The sequence below is a fragment of the Argiope bruennichi genome, chromosome X2 (genome assembly GCF_947563725.1).
Source record: "Argiope bruennichi chromosome X2, qqArgBrue1.1, whole genome shotgun sequence".
Taxonomy (NCBI): Eukaryota; Metazoa; Arthropoda; class Arachnida; order Araneae; family Araneidae; genus Argiope; species Argiope bruennichi.
In genome coordinates this window covers 91,842,411-91,867,381 of record NC_079163.1, presented here as the reverse complement: position 1 = coordinate 91,867,381, position 24,971 = coordinate 91,842,411, and the positions used below count along the sequence as shown (strand labels likewise).

General features: G+C 30.2%; 1 protein-coding gene across 1 annotated transcript in view; it reads right to left on the bottom strand.

The window, feature by feature from the left end:
- The window catches only part of LOC129960348 (matrix metalloproteinase-16-like), a 61,794-nt gene that overhangs the window by 18,772 nt on the left and 18,051 nt on the right, over positions 1–24,971 (bottom strand). Inside the window, exons 2-3 of the mRNA XM_056073726.1 lie at positions 19,164–19,287; positions 1,917–2,024 (exon numbers count right to left, since the gene is read on the bottom strand). Of these exons, the coding sequence (XP_055929701.1) occupies positions 1,917–2,024; positions 19,164–19,287 (232 nt within the window). The remainder of the gene's footprint in view (positions 1–1,916; positions 2,025–19,163; positions 19,288–24,971) is intronic.

Genomic DNA, 24,971 nt, shown 5'->3' with positions numbered 1-24,971 from the left:
TTTTCATTTGTTTTAAGTATTTCTTCACATGAAATGATATATTTTCTAGTTTTTCTAGATGACTTTGAATACAGTGGAACTGTCCTGGAAACTATTTTGAAATAATTTATAAAAGGAATGAGAATAGTAAGGATAACCTTAAAATACGGAAACTGGGTGACCGTAATATCAAGAGAGACAAGCTTTCTGGGTATAAATATCATACAGGAACAAGACTTTTCACATTCTTTTTCTGCCATCTATGTTTTATGAATAACATTTACATTAAGGGCGCATAAAGAGCACTACAAAGTATATAATCTCAAGTACAAATTTAATATCCTTTTTCTTCTATCAAACCAAATTATCTGAAGCTCTTGCTTAAACATGCTGTTCAATCGCTAAGAATAGAAGTGGTGCGCATTGAAACTTGAACCTGTGTATAAGCTATATATTATCTATATATTCGACCATTATTGTTCATTGAAATAAAAATAAAGTATATATTGTTAAACATTTATAATCCGCTGTCTCTGAAAATTGTACTGTCCAATCTAGAATTCCGTTAGTCTAGAATTTGTCTTCCATGAGGACCAAAAACTATTAGATGTGGCCTGCAGACTTGCTGAAGATCAGAGTATGATATAAAGAAGGGATCAGTTACGTTTGTATTATTTTCCAAACAGTATCATACATGGTCTTTCGATACTGCCTCGTTCAGTGGTGGCGGTGTGGTCGGCTGTACACAACAAGAAGTATCAGACGTGGATTTTTTTTGTTTGAGTAAAGTCAGCTTCTGTAGAGCATTACAAAAGGAAAGTGCTTTCAACGGTTTCTGTTGGTTTTGTTGGATAACGCATTCTAAGATTTCCATACTTTTTAAATGCCTGATTTACTGAAATTTATTAACTGAAGTTTAATTTACTTGTGTTATATTAATTAAAGAAAAACTTTTTTTATATATTTCTATTTAATGCATTTAATGTAAAATAGCATATAATGAAAGTCTAGGTAGTAGACCAGAAGGCTCCACGTTCGAAATCAAATTCCACTAAAATTTAGCTGTATATTTGATACCAGTGCATATTAAATCTGATATTGTAAATGAAACATTCTACCTCTGTGTGCGAAAGTTCGTAGAAGGTACAAGCTCATCTGACAGTGGCTCGAAATTATGAAATACGTCCAAAAATAATCCTTACGCTGCCTTTTAATTTAACTAGACGAAACTTTTATATGTTAGTTTATTTCATATACTTAATAAATTTTATTTCTGAGATAAATTTCAAGCAAACGTTATCACAAGTTTTACTGAATATGTGTGTACTTTAATATTAAGTAAAAAAAATATCCTAAATAAATAGAGGTTTGCTTTGATAGTGAGATTTCAGAGAAGTGTCGACTTTTAGCCTCATCATGCCAAACAAAGGATGTTGGCTCAGGAAACAGGTAACGTGTCTCTGCATCCTGCAAGCTTTTAAATAGATACATACCGTGATAACGAAAAATGACTTCACAGAAAAATATTTCTTTGCAAGAGAAAGAAAACTTCCTCTGAACCAATAAGCATAAAATCACGTAAAGCTTTAATAATAATGTAAATTTCTGTTTGACATGATGTTTTATGTCAGAAGATGATTTTCATATGAATTGCTTCTATAATGTCCGAAACAGCTTTAGAACTCTTATTTGTTACAGATAGTTATCTATTATTGGTGCATGAACTAGTTAAGATTATTCTTAAGAAAAGAACTTGAATTTTTCTTTCTATTTAGAATATTTTTCTAATTTCTCAAGTTATTTATTGCCATAGTATCTAACAATTAAGTAGATGTAAGTACCATAGTTTTGAAATGCTTTTATTATATCACATAGAAAAGCAATACAATAAAGTTCGCGATGAATTCACTTCATTCATTTTAAAGTTGCATTCTTACCTTGTAAAGCATACCGTTTTCTCCTGGCAAAAGCGGCATGTCCTATTTTGTCTTTGACTCCACATCTTGGTGTGTTCATCATGGATATTGTGTCATTGTCTAACACGCCTAAAAAGCAAAAAAACTCATGAAGAAAGTTATATTAATTTGACTAAGCCCTTATTTATATAATAAATATATACTGTTTAAACTGAAATTCAAAAATATCACTTTGAATTATGGTTTGAAAATGGTAACAAAACAGAAAACTGAATCATTCTTTCGAAAAAAAAAAATCTTTGGAAAATACAAATTTGCTTAAAAGACATATGCTGGATATTGCTATTTATAAATTAATCGTATAAACTATAAAATACCTTTATCGGACTCATAAGCAAAGCAGTTAAATTTAAATTACATACATAATATTAAATAGAGTATTTTATTAAAAATTTCAGTATTTATTTGTTATTTATCAAAAGTTATTGCTTATTTCCCTGTCGATTTGATTAAGCACTCACAAAAATTTTCCCAAGGAACGTATAAATAAGTATTTAGAGTTCTGATTGCAACTTTAAAGAGCATATATGCAAACAAATGTAGTTGCAATTTTCAACTAGAGTCAATCTGATTATTTTGTCACGTCTACAGCTATCAATAGAAGCGTTTTCATATCGCATTTATTCATTTATCAAAGATATTTATCTAATGTCCATGGTTATTTAATTGAAATTCTGTTATGGAATTATTTTAACACCGTCTTTAACAAATTACATCACCGTCTTGTCGAAAATATTTCTTCAATGAATATTGAATGACAACCCACTTAAAAATACTTCTTTCTTACATTGAAATAAAAATCGCATGACTCATCATTAAAGTGTGGTAGCGAAATTCCTTTGAATCTTCCATTTAGCACAAACAGAAGTTGTCACATCTAAAACTACGAAGGTGCTGTCACATATTCGGGTATTTCAATGGATGCAACAATTCTTACTTTCTAAAACATTTCGGCTAGTATTCTGAGTTCAATATTGCATTTCCTTTCGTTAATGGATGTCACTGAACCAAAAAAAAAAAAAAATCTCCCTTCTTCTAGGATATTGATCTAATTTAAGAAATTCATAGAATGGCGCAAAAAATCAAAGCGATTCTTTGTTTCTATGCAGCTTTAGTAACACATTAGTCTCTTAGCCAATGTTTGTTTCTATGAAACATAAACATGGATGATAGAATATAAATATAGTGAAAGCGTGGTTTTTATAAAATTTTGCAATGTACTTGTACCTTTCACGATCTTCAAATGTATAGCTAAATAAGAGCAATAGCCAATTAATTGATTTGTCCGAACGTCGCACTTAATAATTTTAAACTTACTAACTAAAATTGAGTATTTCATAGATATTATAATTCGATCGTGGAATTCATAAATATCTTAAATCTCCTATGGAGTATTGGCTTAATCAAAACAACACTTCGCAAAACAGATTTGTGCCTGATGAAGTGTGTTACATCTGTGGTCTGAGGCCAATTGTCCTCCCTTTAGTGTGTAATGAAAACCCGCTAGGGATTTTCTTCGTATTCTGACAATGGTTTTAGATGATGAAGTGTGTCCCCGAACTTCAAAAAGATTCTTAATCTAATAAATACAAAATATTTTTATTCATATCCATTAGAAAAATACATTGTATTAACATCTTCAGTCTGGTTTTTGACAATCAATTTTTCGGAGAAAAAAAGCAACAGTTTGTCTTCGATAACAGCTATGTATCCTGCGTTGTGATAAAGAGGTAGGAAACCAGGGTGGTTGAGCCAAATAATTAAGTACTTTCCATTTCACTGACTTGTCTTTTGACCTTCGGGATAGAACACACCTATAAAAGACGTCACATTTGCGTGATGAAGGACGCTTCCTCTGGATTTCCGTGATTAAGATAAACCACAAAATGTTTCTAAAATTATTTCTCTGTGGACAGTTTTTTTTTTTTTTATCATTGTCTTGTACACATTTATTTATTGTTGGAATTTTTTTTTTCGCCTTTCAATTTCCACCAAAGCATATTGTAGGGAGTGATTTAGGCAGTAACTGCACAGGTGATGATACTGAATGTTGCAATATTTTTTTTTCCGTTTTAGGTTGGTGTTTCATTGTTTTTCGGAGTGACTGCTGTGTTTTTAAGTTTTTTTTCTTTTAAGGAAATGTAACAGAAGCATTATTTTATGCTACTTGTTTCTACTTTTGTTTGTTCTCGCATAAAAACAAGCCATTAAGAATTTGTTTCCTTTTGAAAATTACGAATAATGTTACATTCTTAATTTTAAGTAATATATATATATAAATATAATGATTCAAACTCAAACTCAAAAATGCATTAACTGGAAAGGACAGAAAATATTATTCGTTTTATTGGTAATAAACAAAAATAAATTCTTTCTGTAAACTAAATTAAAAATGAAAAATGTTCATTTCAGAAAGGTGGTAAGAAAGTATGATTAGCGCAAGTGTGATCTAAAATAAGTAATCATCAGAAACCGGTGAAAATAAGCAGTGAAAGAGATTTGAAAGCGAATAACGCAATTTATGTATTACATAGACACACACATACACACACAAATGTTTGCTTTCGAATAGGCTTTATTATTTTGAGTGAATTAAAGGGAAAAGATCAAGAAAAGTATCTGATATCAAAGTCAAATCACCGATATAACATAAAATATGCGATTTCATAATAGAAATACATTCAGTTAGATATGTGTTATAACATTTTTGTATGTATGTCCTTCAATGCGAAGAGTCTTCACACACACAGCTATCACTATTTTTGAAATTCTGTATTCGTCAGTGCTGTGTATCTAATTAGTCTTGACACTTTAACACATAAAGAACACATTTCAAATAGTTGACATGAAAGCTTTATGTTTTGAAAATTTAGTTTTATTCAGTTAGTTAATTTGAGCTATGACTGCTAAGAACAATATGTCATTATCATGAAAATCTCCAATCCATTATCCCTGCCTGGATAATTTTAGGATTAAAGAAGAATAAAAATTAATCCAATATGTCATTCTCAACATATCAGAATAATTGAAAATGAGCTCTTGTCACAAAATCGTTAACATCTTCGGTTCAGATTTCCATCGGCTTGATCCATAGAAAAAACATGCATTGTATTAAAAATAAAATGACATTCCATTACTAGAAGGAAGTTAACTTACAAGCAATTACTATATCAAAAGTAAAATTCTTTCCCTACCATAGTTCTGCCATTTTTCAAAGTTTGTTCCACATTAAGTAAATTTTTTAATAAGTAATCTGTGGCAAATTTTCAAAATTTTTTTTCTTGCAATTTGAAGATCTATTTATTTCTTCATATACATTGTAAAATAAAAATTCGATTGATTCTATAAACGGAAATTTAACGGTTTCTTTTGTTCATTAACAGAAGGTTAGATGAATATTATATAGCATAGAATGATATATAGATTCAAGAATCATTTCTCTCTCACAGAAAAGTTTCAGAGGAATTTGCTGTACAAGTCTTTAGTTATAGCAAAGTCACATTTTCTAAGCATTGAACGAAATTTAACTGGAAAAAAAACGCCAACTCGAATGAAGTTTCACAAATATATACATGATTTCAAGTAGAGAGTTTATAACATAGTGTATGAGAGCTGAGTACAGTGAAGGACAAAATATAACATTCTCATTTTTCTGCAAAAAACAGATGACAAATGTCTTCCTAAATTTCAGGAGGAAGAGACCCTCTCTCAACTATTTATTTCAAAAAGAAAAAAGATGGGAGCTCTGCCTATTGCTGGATTATTGAATTCCAGATTAACAGGGAATGACAATGTTTAACATAAAAATCAACATTTCAGAATATATTGCCTATGTAATACTTTTCCTCGTCCTGTGCGATGAAAAAGGCGAATACGTTTTGCCGAGTTTGAATGTTTTGGTCTGAAGTTTGAAGGAAAAAATGTTACCAATATTATACATTTTATTCACTTTCTATTTTCACAACGATATATAATTTGTTTTATTGTTACTCATCTCATTGTTGTTGTATTCGTGCTATTGTTGGCTTTTCCTCTTCATCATTTTTAGCATAAATCATAACACAATTTCGTGACAAATATTATCTAATACACATCTATAAAATACATTCATATCAGAAGTTTCGTGTTAAAAAAAAGCAATAAAGGAAATCAGAATGCAGTATTTTTCACTTAGTAATCTTAAGAGAAATATTTCTTTGCGAGCCGTCTGTCAGGATCTAGATAACTTATGAAAATGTTAATGACGTCACTTTGCCATATCAAGATCGATTTATAATTTCAATTCAAATCCCACTTAAGTGTGAGACACGTAGGATCGATGCTTTCAGAATCTGTTATTGTTTTAGTATGTTTGAATCTTCTTGGTGAGGAGTCTAGACATAAATATCAGCTGAAGTAATGCGCAGTGGTCTCCTTAAAGTTCAAAAATTTAATCCCATAGCTCTTAGCTCGTTGCTCAATTGCTCTGAGGATTTAATTGAAAAAAATTAAATTATGCATTCTCAATTAAGATTATAGTATATGTTATCTCAGCATTTTCAAACTCTAGATCATTTATGTTATATCTACGAGACATAATTGAAAAGCTTTTTCCTTCTTAAATAATACACACTTATTATTAAAGATTTCTTCTATCAATAAACATATTTCACTTTATATAATAATTGTAGTATTTTAAAAAAGCCTCCATGAGCAAAATTTTCTTATAATACTATAATTATATCATATGCATGCAACTGTCTAAATCTCTTTCTCCAACTATCTAGTTGTAAAGAGAAATAGAAATCAACATTTTATACCCTTTTAACAAAATCTTGCAACACTCCATTGCTAGCAGTAATATTTTGCTGGTTTCAGTATGTTTCCTTATAAAAGATTACCTAATTTACTTTTATTAAACGGTAATTACAAAAGGAGATGAGTTAAAAAAATAAGGAATCTGATTTTTTTACTCTAATTTAACAAATTATTTTTCCCAAGACAATGCTATCTTTATTTCTTAATCTTTCTTAGAAATTGGAATCAAGCTCATACTAGAAAAGATATGATATAAAATATTTTACCTCTATGCGATATAAAATATTTTCTATCCTAGGATAATAGACGTCTAAGAAGATCTGCCTTAATGCCAGAGTAAATGCCAATTTCTTTAGAGCACAAATTTTGCTACATAATTGATATTCTCGGTCTTAGAGCATGCATGAACAATTAGCTCCTTATTAATTCGGGAGCATAACTGCTTTGACATTGCACAAATTCTAAGACTTTCATCCAAAGAGTATAACGGTTTTCAGAATTTCTATTTAACGTGGAGCCTGCAACGGAGTTGCTTAATGCATAAACTAGTCACTTACTCATTTAATAAGACATCTTCTTTTCTGGACGGAACATTATATTCCTTATGTAATTTGTCTGTAATTTAGGATTTTTCATTCTGTATACATGTATATATTTAAATAACCAAAGTTAATACTTTTTATATATTTGTGTGTGTTTTGTTTTTTCCATTGCCATTATTGCTTTTTGATTTATCTAGTACTAACCTAAAAGAATTTCTTATATTACTTAACAAACTGAAATACTGTTTATCCACACAACAGTTTTCTTCCAAACAACTATTCTATTTTACAACATATTTTATTAAAATAAAAGTGCTATGTGACTGAAATATTTCTGGTCACAGATGGAACAAATATATCGATTCGAAGATAACGAATTCCCTTCTCATTACGTTACTCATGACGAGTGAAAAGTACATAGCTACTATATTCGAGAGCTAAGTATGAAACATTATTGTACAAACAATGCCAGATCAAGAACAAGGAAGTTAAATATTGGAAAGTATCTGTGTCATACAATGGAAAAGTTTTGAATCGACAGCTGAGTTAAAGGGAAAGTGTTTTTTTTCTCTATTTTTCAAATGTTAAACTTCATTTCATAATCAAAATAAAATTATGGCAATTAAACACCGGTTTTGATCTAATACCATTGTGGTTTGGTGGTAAGTTTTTGGTTTTATTGCCAGAAGGTTCAACGTTCGAAATTCGTTTCCATTAGATTCCCCGTGCATGTGGGTCTGGTACTTGTTAAATCCGATGTTAAGGGTCAGACACATGTAAGAGCTTGGAGAGGGGCTACCGGCTCAGGAATCGAATTCATCAACTGACCACAATTTAAAATGAAGATATCCGTCCCAAATCAGTTCTTGGGCTGAGTAAAAGCAGGAGGTTAATAGAAAGGAAATAAACTGTCTCTCTTTGTTGTATTCCAAAAAAAAAAAAAAAAAAAAAAAATCTGTCTAGAACCAAATAAGTGACTAAAAATTTTTTTATACCATTCATGCGTATATGTATGCGTTTTCCTTGGTTTTAAATCCTAGTCTGTAGATTTAATACAAATATATGCATTTAAGATTCTTTTGGATTTATTGCTTCTTCAATGTAATTTTTAAGAAGTGCGTGCAAGTCCACATTACGCACTTTTTAACGTCATATAATAATCAGCAGATGAAACTATCAGTTGAATAATATTTTAGTGTATCAACTTTAAAATGTTGATGTACATTTTTATAAGTGTTCCACGATTTCTGACGAACGACTTTCGAGTAATTTTCTTAAAATCAATTGACTGTATCGATATTTTCTTACTGATATGTAAATAAATGTCAAACCACATCAGTAATTGAAATATTTCCAAGATAAAATGAAATGCACATCAACACAAATGATAACTGGGATTTCTTGGATTTCTTGTTGTTCCATCACGTTAAGTGATATTTAGTCGAGATTCTTTTAATTTCTTATCTCATGCATTATCTTTAAATGAAACGCAAAGTATTTTCATCGTTGATTTTATTTATTTAATTTTGATAAATTTTCAACTATAAAAACTCTTCGTTGAGCTCTAAAATAAATTTTAAAATGACAAGGCTCAATTAATTTTTTAAAAATGAATGGAATTCGTTAGAGTAACCCGCTATATTTTGTATTCAACTTAGTGACGCTTATGAATATTTCACTACAAACGGTAGTAATTCTTGTCAGTACGATAAAAACTACGAAATATATCACTACACTCGACTAAAAAGTCTTAAAAATAACCCTAATATAGTAAAAGGTAACCCAAAGCTCAAACAGCAATTAGTTTTAAATATTGAGTATCAGTATTCTGTATAACGTCTCTATATTGAAAATAAAAGTTGTTTAATTTCATGGAAAAAGAATCTACACCCTAAGACGCAAAGAAACATACGTCATTCACCTGCAATTCGGAGCTTTTTGTGCCATTTAGGATTCACTGACTGCATTTTAAATTGTTTCTGATTAATTGAATTTAATCTAGAAGAGAAAGTATAAATTGTCTCATTATTTTAGAGCATCAACTACACATCAACTTATTATACTTTTGATTTCAAATTACAGACATGTTTTTCCCTACACAAATCCCCCCCCCCCACACAAACATTGACGAACTTTTTTTTTTCTCTGGGCCATTTTTCTGCAAGTCAAAACATACTTATTCACAGAAACATAAAATAATTAAATAAAGAAAAACTATTATGAAGAATGTTTTTAAAATAATTTTATGATTCTAGTTTTACAAGCCGATTCTCCAGTAAAAAGCATGTTGCATACAAATAAGTACGAATTGTTTATTTTTGAATAAATAATCTTATCTCAACTGAACATTTAATGTTGTAAGAGGATAACGTCCATATTTTAAAATTTATATTTGTTTAGAATTTATAATCAACATCATGAATATGGCGCAGCAGATAAAATTTAGAGGCAGCAGCGATAATTAAGTAATAAACACTAATTTTCAATACCTCATGAGATGGTAATTAAAGTTCAGTGAAATTTCTTAAATAAAATACTTATTTTGAACATTTTGATAAAAAAAATGCTAATGCAGCGAAGGAAAGCATGTATTAATCTCATACGAGAAAAAAATTTCAATATTTCGAGTACTTTGAAATTTTGTTTCCTGATTCTCGTTTCCTTTCTATCCCAAATATATCTATAATTTAAAAAGCACATTCTTACCTAAACACATATCAAAAACTGCTTTTCATTCGTTACCTGTTCTTTCCAACCGCATTTCATTTTTTTTTCATTTTTAAGAATATCATATTCATTTTATTTGTAAATTTGCAAACTGAGTGAAAGAAAATATGATTTACTTGTTTCTCGTATCTATGCAATTTTAATAACGATCCAATCAAGTTTTCTAAGTTCATTTCAGTCCTTTTCAAAATTCACTTCAAATATGGCTTTGAAACCTTGAATCTAATTTTTTATATCATTGATCTTCCTCTGTTTTATTCTTTGTAACCTTATAACTCGAACTCGAATTACTTGTTTAACAATGTCAACATTTGATAAACACGTAATTTAAAATTGACTAAAAGAGGAAAGGATATGCTTTTGGTAGAAAACGGATTAACGTGGCATCATTTTTCTATATCTTCACAAAACAGGTAACATGCAGCTTTGAAATGACTTTTGTATAAACGATATCTAAAGATAATTGCGTTTCTGTATTATCTAATTGCTGGAAAAGAGAATTAATGATTTTTTTATCTATCTGACAAACGTTTGTACATTGAGATAATATAATTTAAAATCAAACGCATGGACGGCTGAATTGTAAATGAGACATGACAAACAAAGCCTTGCGCAAGACGAAGCCAAGCATTTAGATTTACGTTGTAGAAAATAGCAACAAAATTGATGTTACGTAATAAGCTAGACTTGTTTTTTTAACGCGACTTACTCTTAATGACAAATGATGACAAACTTTTATTGTAAGTGCACGAATTGTTTTTGTTTTTCATTAACTTTTGGTTTAGCATAAAATGGAGGGAGAGGTTTGAAATTAACCATAAAAAGGCTGGCAATAAAAAAGAATGAAAAATTATATAATACTTTGAAATTAAGTGACGTAACCTGTTTAACAAAGGAAAAAAACAAGCAAGTAAGTAAAATATCATTTAGAGCAGTAATTCTTTCTCTCTTTTAAATCGCTTTCTTCTAAAGAATAAATATTTATATTCCAGTTTGCGCAATAAAATGTTTCGCTCTCCTGATAACGTGTCATAATAGAAAGAGAAAATAAATAGATAAATAAAGCGAAATATTTTGATTGATAAATCATATAGTTCATTCTATAATTCATTGGCAGACATCAAAAACTTTGAGTGACTCTAAATTGAATGAAATTTTTTAAGTAATTTGATTTGGCAATTATTTATTGTAATTAATTTTAGAAAATCTAAGAAATGCAAGTTTCCTAAGATTTACGGGTAATTGATAAATAAATACATTAATAAATTAACTTCTTCAAAAAAATATGTGACATGATTAACCTTGAAGTCCAAAGCAGAACTTTTTCCCTGGATTTTGATAATAATATTTCCATCAATAAATTTTGTTTTATATCGTAGTAACTTCCATGAAAACAAAAAACCCCACTTATGTTCGTATAGAGAAGAATATTAAAAAAATCACAATATCTTATTATATAACCAAGGAAATACAAGCATTCAAAATTAAAATTTTAAAAGAATTTAATCAGAGAACTGTTGCAACCCTCTCTTTACATTTGCATAATTGTAATCTTCGCTTCTCGTTAATATCATCAAATATAATCATTGCTGAGTAAATAATAGAAAAATAAACAAAGCAAAATAAGCTTTTAAAATAAATAATTTATGAATGTTCTTAATTTGAATGTATTGAGCAGAAATAAACTTCTCAGAAAAACTAATCGTTAACATTAAGTTTTTTTTTTTCTGATCTTGTTGCTTCAACGGCAGCCTTAGTTTCGCGTATGGAAAAGCACGGGTGTTCGTCTTTATTCAGACGAAACCCTTTGTGTATGTGAATTCTGAACGCATAAAATTACCACCTGTTAAAGCTTATTATGTTACCGAGGGATTTTAATTCTAAGAAAGCAGACCTATCTCATGAACTATCACTAATATTTCAAACTGTCTTTTCATGATAACCCTCATGTAACAGAGATTGATTCGAATTTCGGTCATTTTCCCTCTCATAGTCTTCGCAATTACTTTGGATGTATATAAAGTAAGATTTTTTCTTATGTAAACTTGGGTCGAAGTGGCTTAAAGGTTCCTATTTCTAGATGCAAAAAGATGCCTCCAAAGAATCGCTGTGTTGGTAGATAGCCTAAGGTCAACATCCTCCAGCAGGTGTGGCGCAGAAGTTTGGAGCGGCATCGGCCAAGAATCGTGCTCACTCTCTGATCATAAATCCAAATAACGATATCCGTTCCAAAATAGCCCTGATATTGTTTCAAAACCATATGTTAATTTAACTAAACCGATCTAAAACTATCTTGGTAGAATAAACTATTTTGAAAAATTGTTATTAAAATCCCTGGAAAGATTAAAAGAATAAATCTCTTTTAGTAGAATTAGAAATTAAGTACTTTAAACCCCGAAAACAATTTGACAATACTTTACAAGTATGAACTTCCTTTATTTGTCTTCCTACAGCATACTATGTAAAAATGGACACTAAGCAATTGTTAGGCAAGCACGAAATGCGAAAATTCGTAAAACGCTAATATAATTTTTTGTTGTTAAAGTGAGCTTCCTAATGATCCTTTTATATCATTTCTTCATGCTATCCGCCGAATCGGTTGATGTTCAGGTCAAGGTCTCTTGAATCGTGCCGTGCATGCGAATATCCGCTTGTTGAAAAGACAATATTTCCAAGAATTACTGGAATATCTTATATAAAACTTGTTTAAGCAAAACATTTAAATGAACTGCTTAAATAACTTGAGACTTGTGTATAAATATTTACGAATTTCTTTTCAAAAGATTTTTAACATTAAAAAAATTTTAAAAACTAAACAGAAAATTAGAGAGGAAATCAGATTTTTAAAAAAAGTACATATAAGTGAAATTTTTAGAAGGAAGAAAGAAAAGTTTTTTTATTTAATTTAAATTATTTCTTAAATGCTAAACTTTAATAAGTGAATTTTTAAATTTAATATTAAATAAGGGATTTTTTCAAGTTTTCCTCCTGCCCTTCAAGAATCTATAAATCGATAATAAGATATAGTGATATTTCAATTGAAATAAATTATTTGGTCTTTCGAGAAATGGGATAAAAATTCAGCACCATATTTCAAATATAACCCTTTTCGATTTCACTTTACTGAAAATATATTCCATTTCTGTAGTTAGGGATGCATTATTAGAAAATACAAATCTCACCATGCGCGTCGTCACTTATACCTTGCGCACGTGAACATTTTCTCTTATGCTATTTCTATTTCGTGGATGATGAATCTGTTTGTATCTTCTACAAGATGTTTTCAGCTTTTGACTGCGGATACGTACCTTATTTAAATAATAAACAACTAATGCAAAAGGGTTTATTTAGTTTATTTGATATTTGTTTTGTTTGGCTATCCCTCATATATCCGTTTATTGATAAAATTGACAAGATGACATGTTTGATAATTTATAAAGGCTGTTTAGATAAAGACAAATTTGCAATAACGTAACAACGCAGTTTCAAGAATAATAGTTTAATGATGCAATAAATCGTAAATGCAGAGCGATAGTGTGCATTAAGTGCACTGATTGCGCACAATTCTTAATAGAGTTTGGATTGCAATTCTGTTGCCATGTGTGTTGGCTTTGTGTTTTAGTTCAGTCTTTTTGACAGAATGTCAATGACAAAATGCTTGAACTTCCTACAGGTAGTAACATAATTCATTTAAGCGGAAGTGCAGATTTACTGCAACGTATAGGATCTTACAGTTGATAGAAAAAGCGATTAATTGTAAGAATTTTTTCTTTCATGAAACTTGTCGAAATGATCACACTTCAGATATTTATTGAGAATACTGCACAACTTGGGACACTTATTCTGTCGAATAATAATCTTTAACTGATTCTTTCTGAGTACAAATGAACTGTACTAGTTGTACATCAAATTTCACGACTATTGGCTTACAAATATTTCATGATTTAAAGAAACATCCTACTTTAAAGGCAGAAACGGATAAATGAAATTTCATTAATAATACGCAATTGTAAAACGCAGAAAAGACTTCCAAGCACATTCAACGATTTCAAAACGCACGCATACTGCAATCGTGGCATCCTGCTTTGAAAAATTTCAGATAATACCTCGAAAACGTGAATGAAGATTTCAACAAATGGTAAATGACCAGTTTCGTGTCGTAATGCAAAAGATTTGTAAAAAAAATAAAATGAAACGAGGCACGCAATTATTGTAATTTTTCCTGTTAAACTGTACAATTGCCTATGAAATATTAAAATGTGCGTGAAATATTAAATGTGCTGTAAAAATGTGCGTATCTGTTGCCAATTTTGGAAACCCCAGCTGCCATTTTAGTATCAAGATCCCTTTTTTGTGTATCAATTTTTTAAATATAGCGTGTCAATTTGTTGCTAAAATCAATTAACATACAATGATACCAAAGCATTTCTGTAATAAGATCGCATTTTTTTTTCGTTGAAATAATCTGGAGAATGTTTCTAAAGTCATAGGACGAAATTTAAGAGTAGGCCCGGCAAGTATAAAGAAATAATTTTTACAATAATATAGAGTGCTGTCGCGAAAGACGACCTCTACAAGCTCTTTCTCAGTGAATTGAGTAAAAGAAACTGATACAACAGATAAATGTACATTACAGGTTTAAATGGAATACAAATGTGCAATAACGTGCAAACACAACTGCAAGAATAGTAACATACAAAGCGTTTATAATTTCGAACAGCAAGTCTTTGAAACATTTACTTTGAGCATTCCAAGTATTTATTTTTGACGTTACATCCCACTTTATCATTCACGATGTCTAAGGCTTGTAAGACTTTTTGCTACATGTATTTATAACTGCTTGCAGTAAAGTTCCTATGATTTATCCATTTGATCCTAAGGCTGGAAAAGGTATGAAGGGAAAAAAAATCTAGATCTAATTTAGCTTATAAAATATGAAAAAAAATTCTTCTGATAAATGTCGAAGGGGACTATGTGAATCCCGATATTCGCCGGATAATGCCGCTATTTGCCAAATTTTGGTCTATTACGGTAACAAAAACATTCGTACATATATAATGTATGTTTTTGTTTCCGTGAAAGACTAATAACATCATTTTACGAAAGACTAATAACGTAATTTTACGAAAGACTAATAACGTAATTTTACGAAAGACTAATAACATAATTTTACGAAAGACTAATAACGTAATTTTACGAAAGACTAATAACGTAATCGTAGATGTAAAGTTAAAATCACAAATAAGTTTTTTCACGTTACGTTTTCATTGTCAATAGAATTTTCCGAGGAGAAGCCTCAAAATGATTTTGTATCTATAGCCTCAAATTATCGAAATTGGCCACTGTTTTTATCATTTTTCCATATATAATAACAGTTTAAAGCATTGTACGTTCTTAAGAATAGTAAGATTGCAGAAAATCACAAAATGCGCCAGTCCTGTTTAATTAGTATCATAATATGTAGGCAAATTGAAGTTACTATTACCAGAATCAAATGCTCACAGCCCTAGGGATACTAACACAAAAATAATGCCATAGACAAAACAAAATATAATTACAATGTTTTGTCTCGGTATTAATGGTATGAAAAGAGCGGGTTATATATTTGCATATGCAAATTAAAAGGTTACTCAATAAAATGTTACCAAAGACATGGTAATAATTCAGCCGGTTTTCAAACCTCTAAGTTTCATACTACACAAACAATTACTATACCTGGAAATATGAAAATGGATTTCAATTTCAGTTTGAAATTCATGAAAGTTGGCAAGAGTTTGAAATTTTAATTATAGCAAAATTTTACTTAAGGTGTTTTGTTAATAATGAAAAAGCATTTGGAAAATTTAATGAAATGATAAATTCCGATGCAGTCAAATCACAAAAAAGTAAAATTCCCAACCAAAATTTTCCAAGATTAATAAATTAAATTCTTAAATTAAGAAACTCAATAAAAAGTGTATATGAAAATAACTGGTTAATAAATCTCAAAAGCAAAATAAATACCTCCTAATTTGAAATTTAGAAAACACAATTTTCTTACTGTATTTGCAATACAGTGGAGCCTCACTAAACGAGAGTAATTCGTTTCCGAATCTTATGCTTAATGCGAAATACTCGTTAAATAAAACAATTTTTTCCCATAGGAATCCATGTAAAATAGGACAATGCAATCCATTACGAAACCTTCTTTAAAAATATAAAATAATGCAATTTAATATTCATAATGCCTTTATTTTTTACAAGAAACTTGTCTAAAGACATTTGTCTTTGGTTACGCTTGAATATTTGGTGAAAATGTGACACAACATTATTGTTAAACGAATTTATAGCGCATAGCTACTGCCTGCTTAAGGTGATGCTTCTGACTATACGATGCAATAAAATCCCATACTTTCAGCATCTTTTTTATTTCACTGGAAGGTTGTTGCTTTGCTGAGACTGCTATTTCTCCCTCTCCTGAACAAATTCCATCCTCGACTTTTTGCTGTAATACAGAATGCAGCATCATAAGTATTTCCTGCTTTAGTATTTCCTGCTATATATTTCTAACAGCTCCTTGATGCCCATGTTATTTACTTCAAGCCCAATAATCTCGACCAAAGATACAATTTCTAGAACACAGGCACTTCCTTAATCGATTCATTAATTCAATAATAAAATTAATTTGAAAACAGATGCTCAATAAATGCTAAAAAATATTTTTTTAAACCCCTCAAAAACGTACAATTTTAAAAATTACAGTTTTCTTAATATATATTGTGCAATGTTTATTTTCTAGCACTGCAATACTTCTTGTACTGACATTGTCGCTGCAAGGGAACTAGGAAATGTTCATATTTGAACCTACCTGATGGCAGAATCAATGCTTTTCTGAAAGGTTTTTCTTTCAAACTGATCCCCTTTCATGCTTTGTATGCAGGGGGATACTTTGCACTTGACTATACAACATCGATTATCATTTGAATGAATTGTTTAAAAAATCTTTCTGATTTTGAGGTTCTGGGCGGAAAAAACTAAATTGACTAATAGATGTTAAAATTTGGCCAGCATTGCAGATGTTCCGCCTCAGGCTTTTTTCAGTGTAAAGATTTGATAAAGACAAAAAAAATGTCTTTATTATACAATCGACATGGAATTTCAAAATGGTAATACTTAATACTAACATAAGATAACATTACTTATCTTTTAAATATTTTAATTATTTTCATAATTTTTTTTCTCTTTCCATGTTAATTAGAAAAATTATAAAACAACTTTTCACTTAAAGATTCCTTTATTAAAATTTCTATGCACTAAGTTTTGATACTAAACATTATGAAACATTTACCTCGTTATGAAATAAAGTAAACTGAGTAAACTAAATAAATAGTTGGGGACAATTCAAATATCCGCTATTGCAGCTAAAGATTGCCTCATAAAAAATTCAGCGCAAACCTCAAATAAAACGAAGGCGGTTTCAAACCGCAAAGACTGTTTCCCACTTACGCATTCCATTTTTTCTTACATGTTTCATATTATAATAAAACTCTCGAGCCAAATATTTTGCCGCATCCATTGTAACAATCGAACTCCATGTAGTACTTTTTTTAATGAGTTTTTCTAAATTACTGCGTATTTTTCGGAAATGTTCTCGGAAATTTCTACTTCCTCGTAGTCGTTATGGTGTTGAAATCGTAAACATCTGATACGCTCGCACGAAAACCTGAAAGAGGGTTTATTTTCCAGCCGCAAGTCTTTTGTACGTCAAGGGAATTTCACTTCACGGCCGATGACCGTCCTTGATACCATTTATCACGATAAATTATCACTTTGATCTGCATATGTTTGTCGACTGAAACTAGAATACAGCTCCGTTGACCATGTTAGGCCGGCGTTGTTAAAATCAAAATTATGCATCTTACTTTGTAACAGGCAACTAAGTTTACCCATACTGTATAAAACTATTATCATTGAATTCATTTAATTATGATGTTTGCAACAATACACCAATCATTTATTTGCTTTATCAATTATTCAGTTCAATTTCTGGGGACATAAATAAGTGTAAGCATTTAATATTGTCAAATTGCTCAGTTTTCAAATAACCTTTGAAAAGATAATTGTTCTTATAGATATTTTCTGCTAGTTGATAACATCGATTCAATATTTGTTGCATTGGCGTTGGCATGGTGACAGTTTTTTCTTTACTATAATTTACTGCGCGTGAAAATATAACAGCATTTTTTCTGATAAAGGAATCGTACATGTTTTGGGGGGGGATGAGTTATGAATGTGCCTCTTGATAAAAGAAGAAGCAACTGTATGTGCGTTGAATACTCTCGCATTACCCAGAGAGGTAGTACATTTAAAACTCTATAATGGAATTTAGGTCATTTTATGGAATTGGAATTTTATGGAATGGAATTGTCATTTGAAATGCATCAACATTTCCACCTGAGAATACGTCACAAGAAGGAAAACACACACACACGCTCAAAGAAACGCCCAACATTTATTTATGTTACTTTCAAACCTTGTTGAAGATCAGGCTAGCTCAGCTGGTCGTATTTTTTGAGTTTTTTTTTTAAACCCTAATACTCATATTGACTACAAATATGAGCCAAACTGATCCTCAGGAAACAATTTAATATTCCAAGTGACAATTGAATTTTTTATTAAAATAATAATGATGGTCCTAAAGGATTGTAATGTTTGACAACTTATACACGAAAGTTGCATTCATGTTTTAGTCGCAAATGACGGACTATTTATTAATATTATGTAAAACTATAAATTTATATCTACTACTTCAATAATTTCTTTTAAGTTTCTGCATTCATAAAATACGCCAACAATTTCAAAATAAGCTATTATTCGATCAAGAATCAAACGGACTATAAATTGTCAGCCGAAGAATCACAGAAATGATGGTTCCCATCTAGGGTTAAACAACATGAGGAATATTTCAAATATTGAGTGGCATATGTTTGAAAGCGAATAAAGAACGTGGAGGCTATCAATGGAGAAGAAAACTTATAAACAGTTTGAATGTGGTGGATTTTTTAGAGTAATTTTGATTATGCAATAATAAACAATATGCAGTAATAATAATTAAATATTATGCTTTCAATTTCCATGACATGTGAAAAAAGATTAAACTCACCTGTTTGGTTAAGACCAGCAAACCTTTGGAAATCTTTTATTGCACTATTAATGGTATCCGGTGCTACCAGAGCACCAACCCTGTATCCACTATCTTCGAGGTATCCAAATTTTTGTAAATATAACTGAAAAAGAAGAAAAGAAGCTGAGATTGCATTTCTAAAAATTCGATGTATCCTGCAAAACAGTTATTCAACAAATTTTAGATAGTTATTCAAATGTTGATCGGTTTGTGAGATAGAAATATTTAAAGTGGAAGTTAAAACGTTGACTAATAAACTGTAATTAAATTCATAAAGGCAAAATAATGTTAAATAAAGCAATGAATTTTAATGTCAATAGAATGAAGTAACCTGAATTTCTGAACTTCATCCCACAATCCTTCATACTGGAGGAGAAGGTACAGGTCATGGTAAAGTTTTTTTCCTCCAGGAAAAAAAGAAAAAAAAAAAAAAATGAAAGGCAATTTTTTTTTCTTCAAAACCAATTTAAAAAAAAGATCGAGCATTGGAAAGAAGTAACGGATAAACAATATATTTTATTATTTGTCATTTTATGTTTTTTCTTCAAATTGATACATTTAAGTTGATTGCATCGATTCCTTTCTAAAGATCTTTCTAGTGTGAAAAAAATCTGAAATTTTAAACAACATTAAATGTAAATAATTTCGTTATTAATTCGTAAATAATTCGATATTTTTATATCTTGTTGGGTTTCTAACTTGACAAGGTATTACTCCTGTAGTAACTTCTAGTAGATGGGAGTGAGGTCGCGGTGCCCCAGTGGTAAGGTCTCGGAACCGAAGGGTTTCAGACTCGAGACCCGAATCCACCAAAGAACCGTCATTGTAAGTGGGTCTAGTGCATGCTAAATCCGTCGGTTCAAACGTGTGATTTGGAAGTTTGAAGATAGGTGTGCTAGCTCAGACATCGTCCTCTTTATCAGCCCACGGCTGAAAATTACGAGGACCGTCCCAAAATAGCTCTAGTGTTGCTTTAAAATGGACGTTAATATAATTGTATTGTATTATACTCTAGTATGTACATTAGTTCCACGTATAACGGAACGTTTTTCCTGATCGAAGAATGCAAATATCTCAATTAGAGTAGCTTATTCTATATACACAAAAATTATACGGTGAACAGTCGTCTTCAAAAGCAAAGCTCTAGAAATTAAAATTAGTAAACCTAATACGGTATTAAGTTGAAATTTTTAAATATAAATTATTTATTTATAATTTGAAAACGGAACGGTATTCAATATTATACTCAAAACTGAAATAAATTCAGAGTGTTTTCTTTTTTTCAAACTAGGACAAAGAATGAAACACTTTGGCGTCTGATTATATAATTATAGTAACTTATATCTTCAAAATACATTTGCAGATATAAACAATTATGCATGAGAGCTCTTGTCTTATTATAGCTAATAGAATTTCGCTATGCTATAAATGTTTCTGTCATTATTGTCCTTCAACTGCCGAAGTTTCAATCAGACTTCGATTCCTTTCAAGGTAAAGCTTTTATGTAATCCTTTTTTTTTAACACTGCATTGTTTTCAACATCTTTCTTCTTTTTTCCGCCTCGATAAGGAATTTTCCTTTGATTGCCCTTTAGTAAGATTAACATGTATTACATCTTCATTTCCACCCAACAAAGGGTATAAAAAGCCAAAAGCATGACTGGCCCGAAAGTTTTATACATATTTTTTTTATATTCAAAAAAACCCATTGGCTATTTTGTTTTTACTCCTTATCAATAGAAAACATTACAAGAAGATATTTTAGAATCGATATAAAACATTTTTTTTAAATAAAGAGACACTTTAATCAGTGCACTTAAAAGTAAAAACAATTGTTCATCAAAAATTTGGATGTAAAAGCAAGAAACGTAAACGCATAGGGAGCAAATACAAAAACTTTAAGTGCAATCGTAATCACATTTATACTATATATAAATTTTGATGGAATGAATGTTTGGAACTTCATATTTCTCATGGTATTCATTATGGCACCATAGCCTTTTCCTACGGTTTTCTGCTCCTTGCGGATTTACGATTTTTGTTTTAACCACCAGATTTTTCATAAAAGATTTTTTTTTCGTTTTGATGCTGTGATAAAAATATCTTTAAGAAGTTTTTTGTGTTTGTTATTTTCTCTGATTTTTATGATATTTTTTGTGGCTTTGAAAAAAGATGTAAGACACCTAACTCTGATTCAAGAATCGAACACAATTACCCTAGCACGCTAAAGTCGCATTCCAACCTCTAACACTTCAACCTCTGAACCGCACCTTCGGCTACCTTAACGATTACATCTATATTCTAAACTGACATATAAAATTTCATCGTCAAGAAATATTTTCTATTAATATTCTGGATTTCTAAAAAATGAATATTCTAATCTACATAAAATATGTGTCTTTAAAATTCTATTAGAATATACATATATTCTAGTTCATATCAATTTTCGTATTCTAATAATATTTTTTTTAATTTTTACCTTCTTACAGTATTTTTAATTTATTTTATAGAGTATTTTTAATCTATTTAATTAATTTTTTATCAAAAATATGGATATTAAAACAATTTAGTAGAAAGGTTGAGATTCTGATAGAAATATTCTAAGTAAAGTGGAATTTTAATCACATTTATAATTATATATTTTTACTGCTAATGAATATTCAAGAACTTCTTTCTTACTTTGAGCCTTTTATTACATTTCTTGAGTTTTCGATAAAAAAGTATCGGCTATTACATAAATATTTACCATTATTATTATTTATCTTACTATATATTTAACTACTATTTTGAAAAAAATAATAAATTATAATAAATAAACTATATTTTGATGTAATATACATGTTGAGTTTAAGTTGCTGCATTCGTAAAACAAACTATTCTGAATTTTAAAACCTTAAATAAAGGATATTTATGTTAAACGCATATTTTTGTAATCGATAAAACTTGAAGAACGAGAATAAAAATATACCGAATTAATATTTAATTTATACCTCTAACAAAAGTGCGTAGAGATATGTTAGAAAGTTAGAATTATTTTAGATAAATTTCTGTACAACTGTAAGCTCTAAATCTAAAAAACGGAAAAACGGAAAAGAGAATCGCTATAACAGTTGAAGCTGAGAAGATTGCACTAAAATTAATGTGATATTAAATAAAATGAACATAAGAATGCCTAAGTTTATTAACAAATAATGAGTATCATTCGAATGAATTTGAAATATAAGCTTTTGATTAGATTTTCTGTGTTATTCACAATAACATCAACACCAAATCTGACTTTTTGATTCAATAAGGTGATGTACAAGTAGAATAGTTAATCTTTTAGAAATTATAAATCAAAAATAAAAATTATATTTTTTTATCCTTTGTCACATCTTCGGGACCGAAGGGCTTCAGGTTGGATATCCGATTCCACTGAAGGACTATCATGTAAATGGGTCCAGTGCACGTTAAACTGTCGGGGCCAAATGTCCGCCCGATTGTGTGGTACGGAAGTTTGGAGAGGGGGTGCCAGCTCAGGCGTCGTCCTCGTCATCTGAACGTGGTTCAGAATTACGAGGGCCATTGCAATTTAGCCCTAGTTTTGCTTTAAAACGGGACGTTAAAATAATTAACTGACTCAACGACAATGTTTAAAAATCATCGGTCTGTCCGTTTTATTTTTTCTGTAAATATTGATTTATATCAAATTTTATCCGATCACTTGATTCGTTGATATTCCAGAATTTTCGAAAAAATTTCTATATTTTAAGGAATTCCGTGCGTATTTCATTGCTTAAATGAAACAAAATATTTCCATTTGAGAAATGTCAAATATCTATTAGACGAACTGAAAATCTTTAAATAAATCCACAATATTATGAGCACTTCATATTGGCATTAAAATACCAATAAAAAAAGGAAAATGGAATGGTATCATTTGGATATTCAAACAGAGTTTCATTTAGTTTTATTAACATTTCTTTTTTGAAGCAACACAAGATCTGTTTGGGGTCGGAACTAGTACTTTCGATCTTTGTCAGATAACGAGCCAGCGAAGCTTTTCTCAGATGCTTGCCATTGGAAAGGCGTTTGACCCTTGACTTTTACATACGTCTGAATTTATGTGAAAGGGGATTTCGAATATGCTATCTTACAGATCAAAAATCAAAACTTTAGTAACAGGATACAGTGGCTGGCAAACCAAATTATTGATACAAAGATTAGATCGTAAAATTAAATTGAAATCTCGATATTTGTACAACTTAATGTGGCACTAAAGCTTACAAATATAAAATGCTAGGGTATAGAAGAAATTATTTTAAAAATTACAGATTGGTATATAAGAAATAAGTGTCATATATAAAGTTAAAAGCGAACCACTAAGAAAGGCATTTAAAATTTAAGACAAACATTGTGATATAGGAAGTTAAATGGAGTTGTGTGCCATATAGGATCAAAAATGAATCCCGCTTAGATGGTTTAGAGGTTTGTCCATCAATGTTGAACTACCAGAAAAGAAAACTTCTACTGAAAGAGAAAACTTCAGTCTCAAAATTTGATATGTCACAGCTATATCATGCAGAAAAGCCTATCTCTTGCAGAGGAAGGGGGAAGGGCACCACATATCAATGTTTTTCAACAAGGACATGAGTTAGGGGTAAAAAAAAACAGATAACTTTCTGCTACGCCTGAATGTCTCCTTTATGGACACCGGAAAGGAAATTGAATAAGTCGAATTCTGAATAAAGACTAGATAACAAAATTTGAGTGTCGCCAAGTGATGGCAGATAATAGGCCGTCTTGAAAGGGGTTTGCGACAATCGGAAGTAACTTGAGTCTTAAATATCAGACTAACCGTCATTTGTCGCCTGTTGAACAGATTTCAAAATACCGGAACAGTATCGCGAAGGTCAGTAAGTGGATGGCCAAAGGTCATTACCATTCTGGATGATAATTCCTTGTATCTGCTGGGCGACAGCCTCATGTTATGTACTGTATGTCATCATGCTTCCGATCTTATAGTGTCAACAGGAAGAAAGACATCTTTCAAAATTATTTACAAATTGTTGCAGGCACATTTATTTCAAAATAATGATCAGTTGGCGCCCTCTTTGAATTCTATCATTGAAGATTTCCTGATTTTAAGCTTCAGAGTTTTGTACAATAACGGTAAAAACTGCTATTCACATAGAAGTACCTATTTGGTCCGCAGACTGTTTTCCGACAGTTATTGGTCTGAAAACTGCAAAGGACTTGCTAATTTAAATCCCCAAATACCTGCATATACATTGGTTAGGCACAGAATTATCGTCAACGGCCGTGTCGATTTCCATTTCTAGTTTGGCGATACTATGGTCTGCCGGTAGAAACAGAAGTGATATTCTTACTTGAAATCTTGTTCTTTACTTTCATGATTTTGGTCTGATGCTAATTTGATGAACAGTGAAACAAAAGTGGCAGGGATATCAGTCATCGCTGAGAATTAAAAAGTCATTTCAGAAAGAACAATCATTGAGATCACCCAACTTTAATCATATCCGATATTTATCTGTAGTACTCCAAAAAGTGAGTAAAAGAATTGTGCCGTATGTATTTTCCTAAAAGAGGTCATTACATACTAGATTGACAAATATCAGAAAATAAATCTTACTACTGCTTTCAGTCTTACATTTTTATTTTCTTCAATCGTTAGTTAAAAAAAAAAAAAAAAAAAAAAAACCTGTTTCGCAATTTTTTTGTTAAACAGAAACCATTAAATATAAAATTATGCCCTATTTGTCTTTATAATATAATCCTGTTAGGGTAA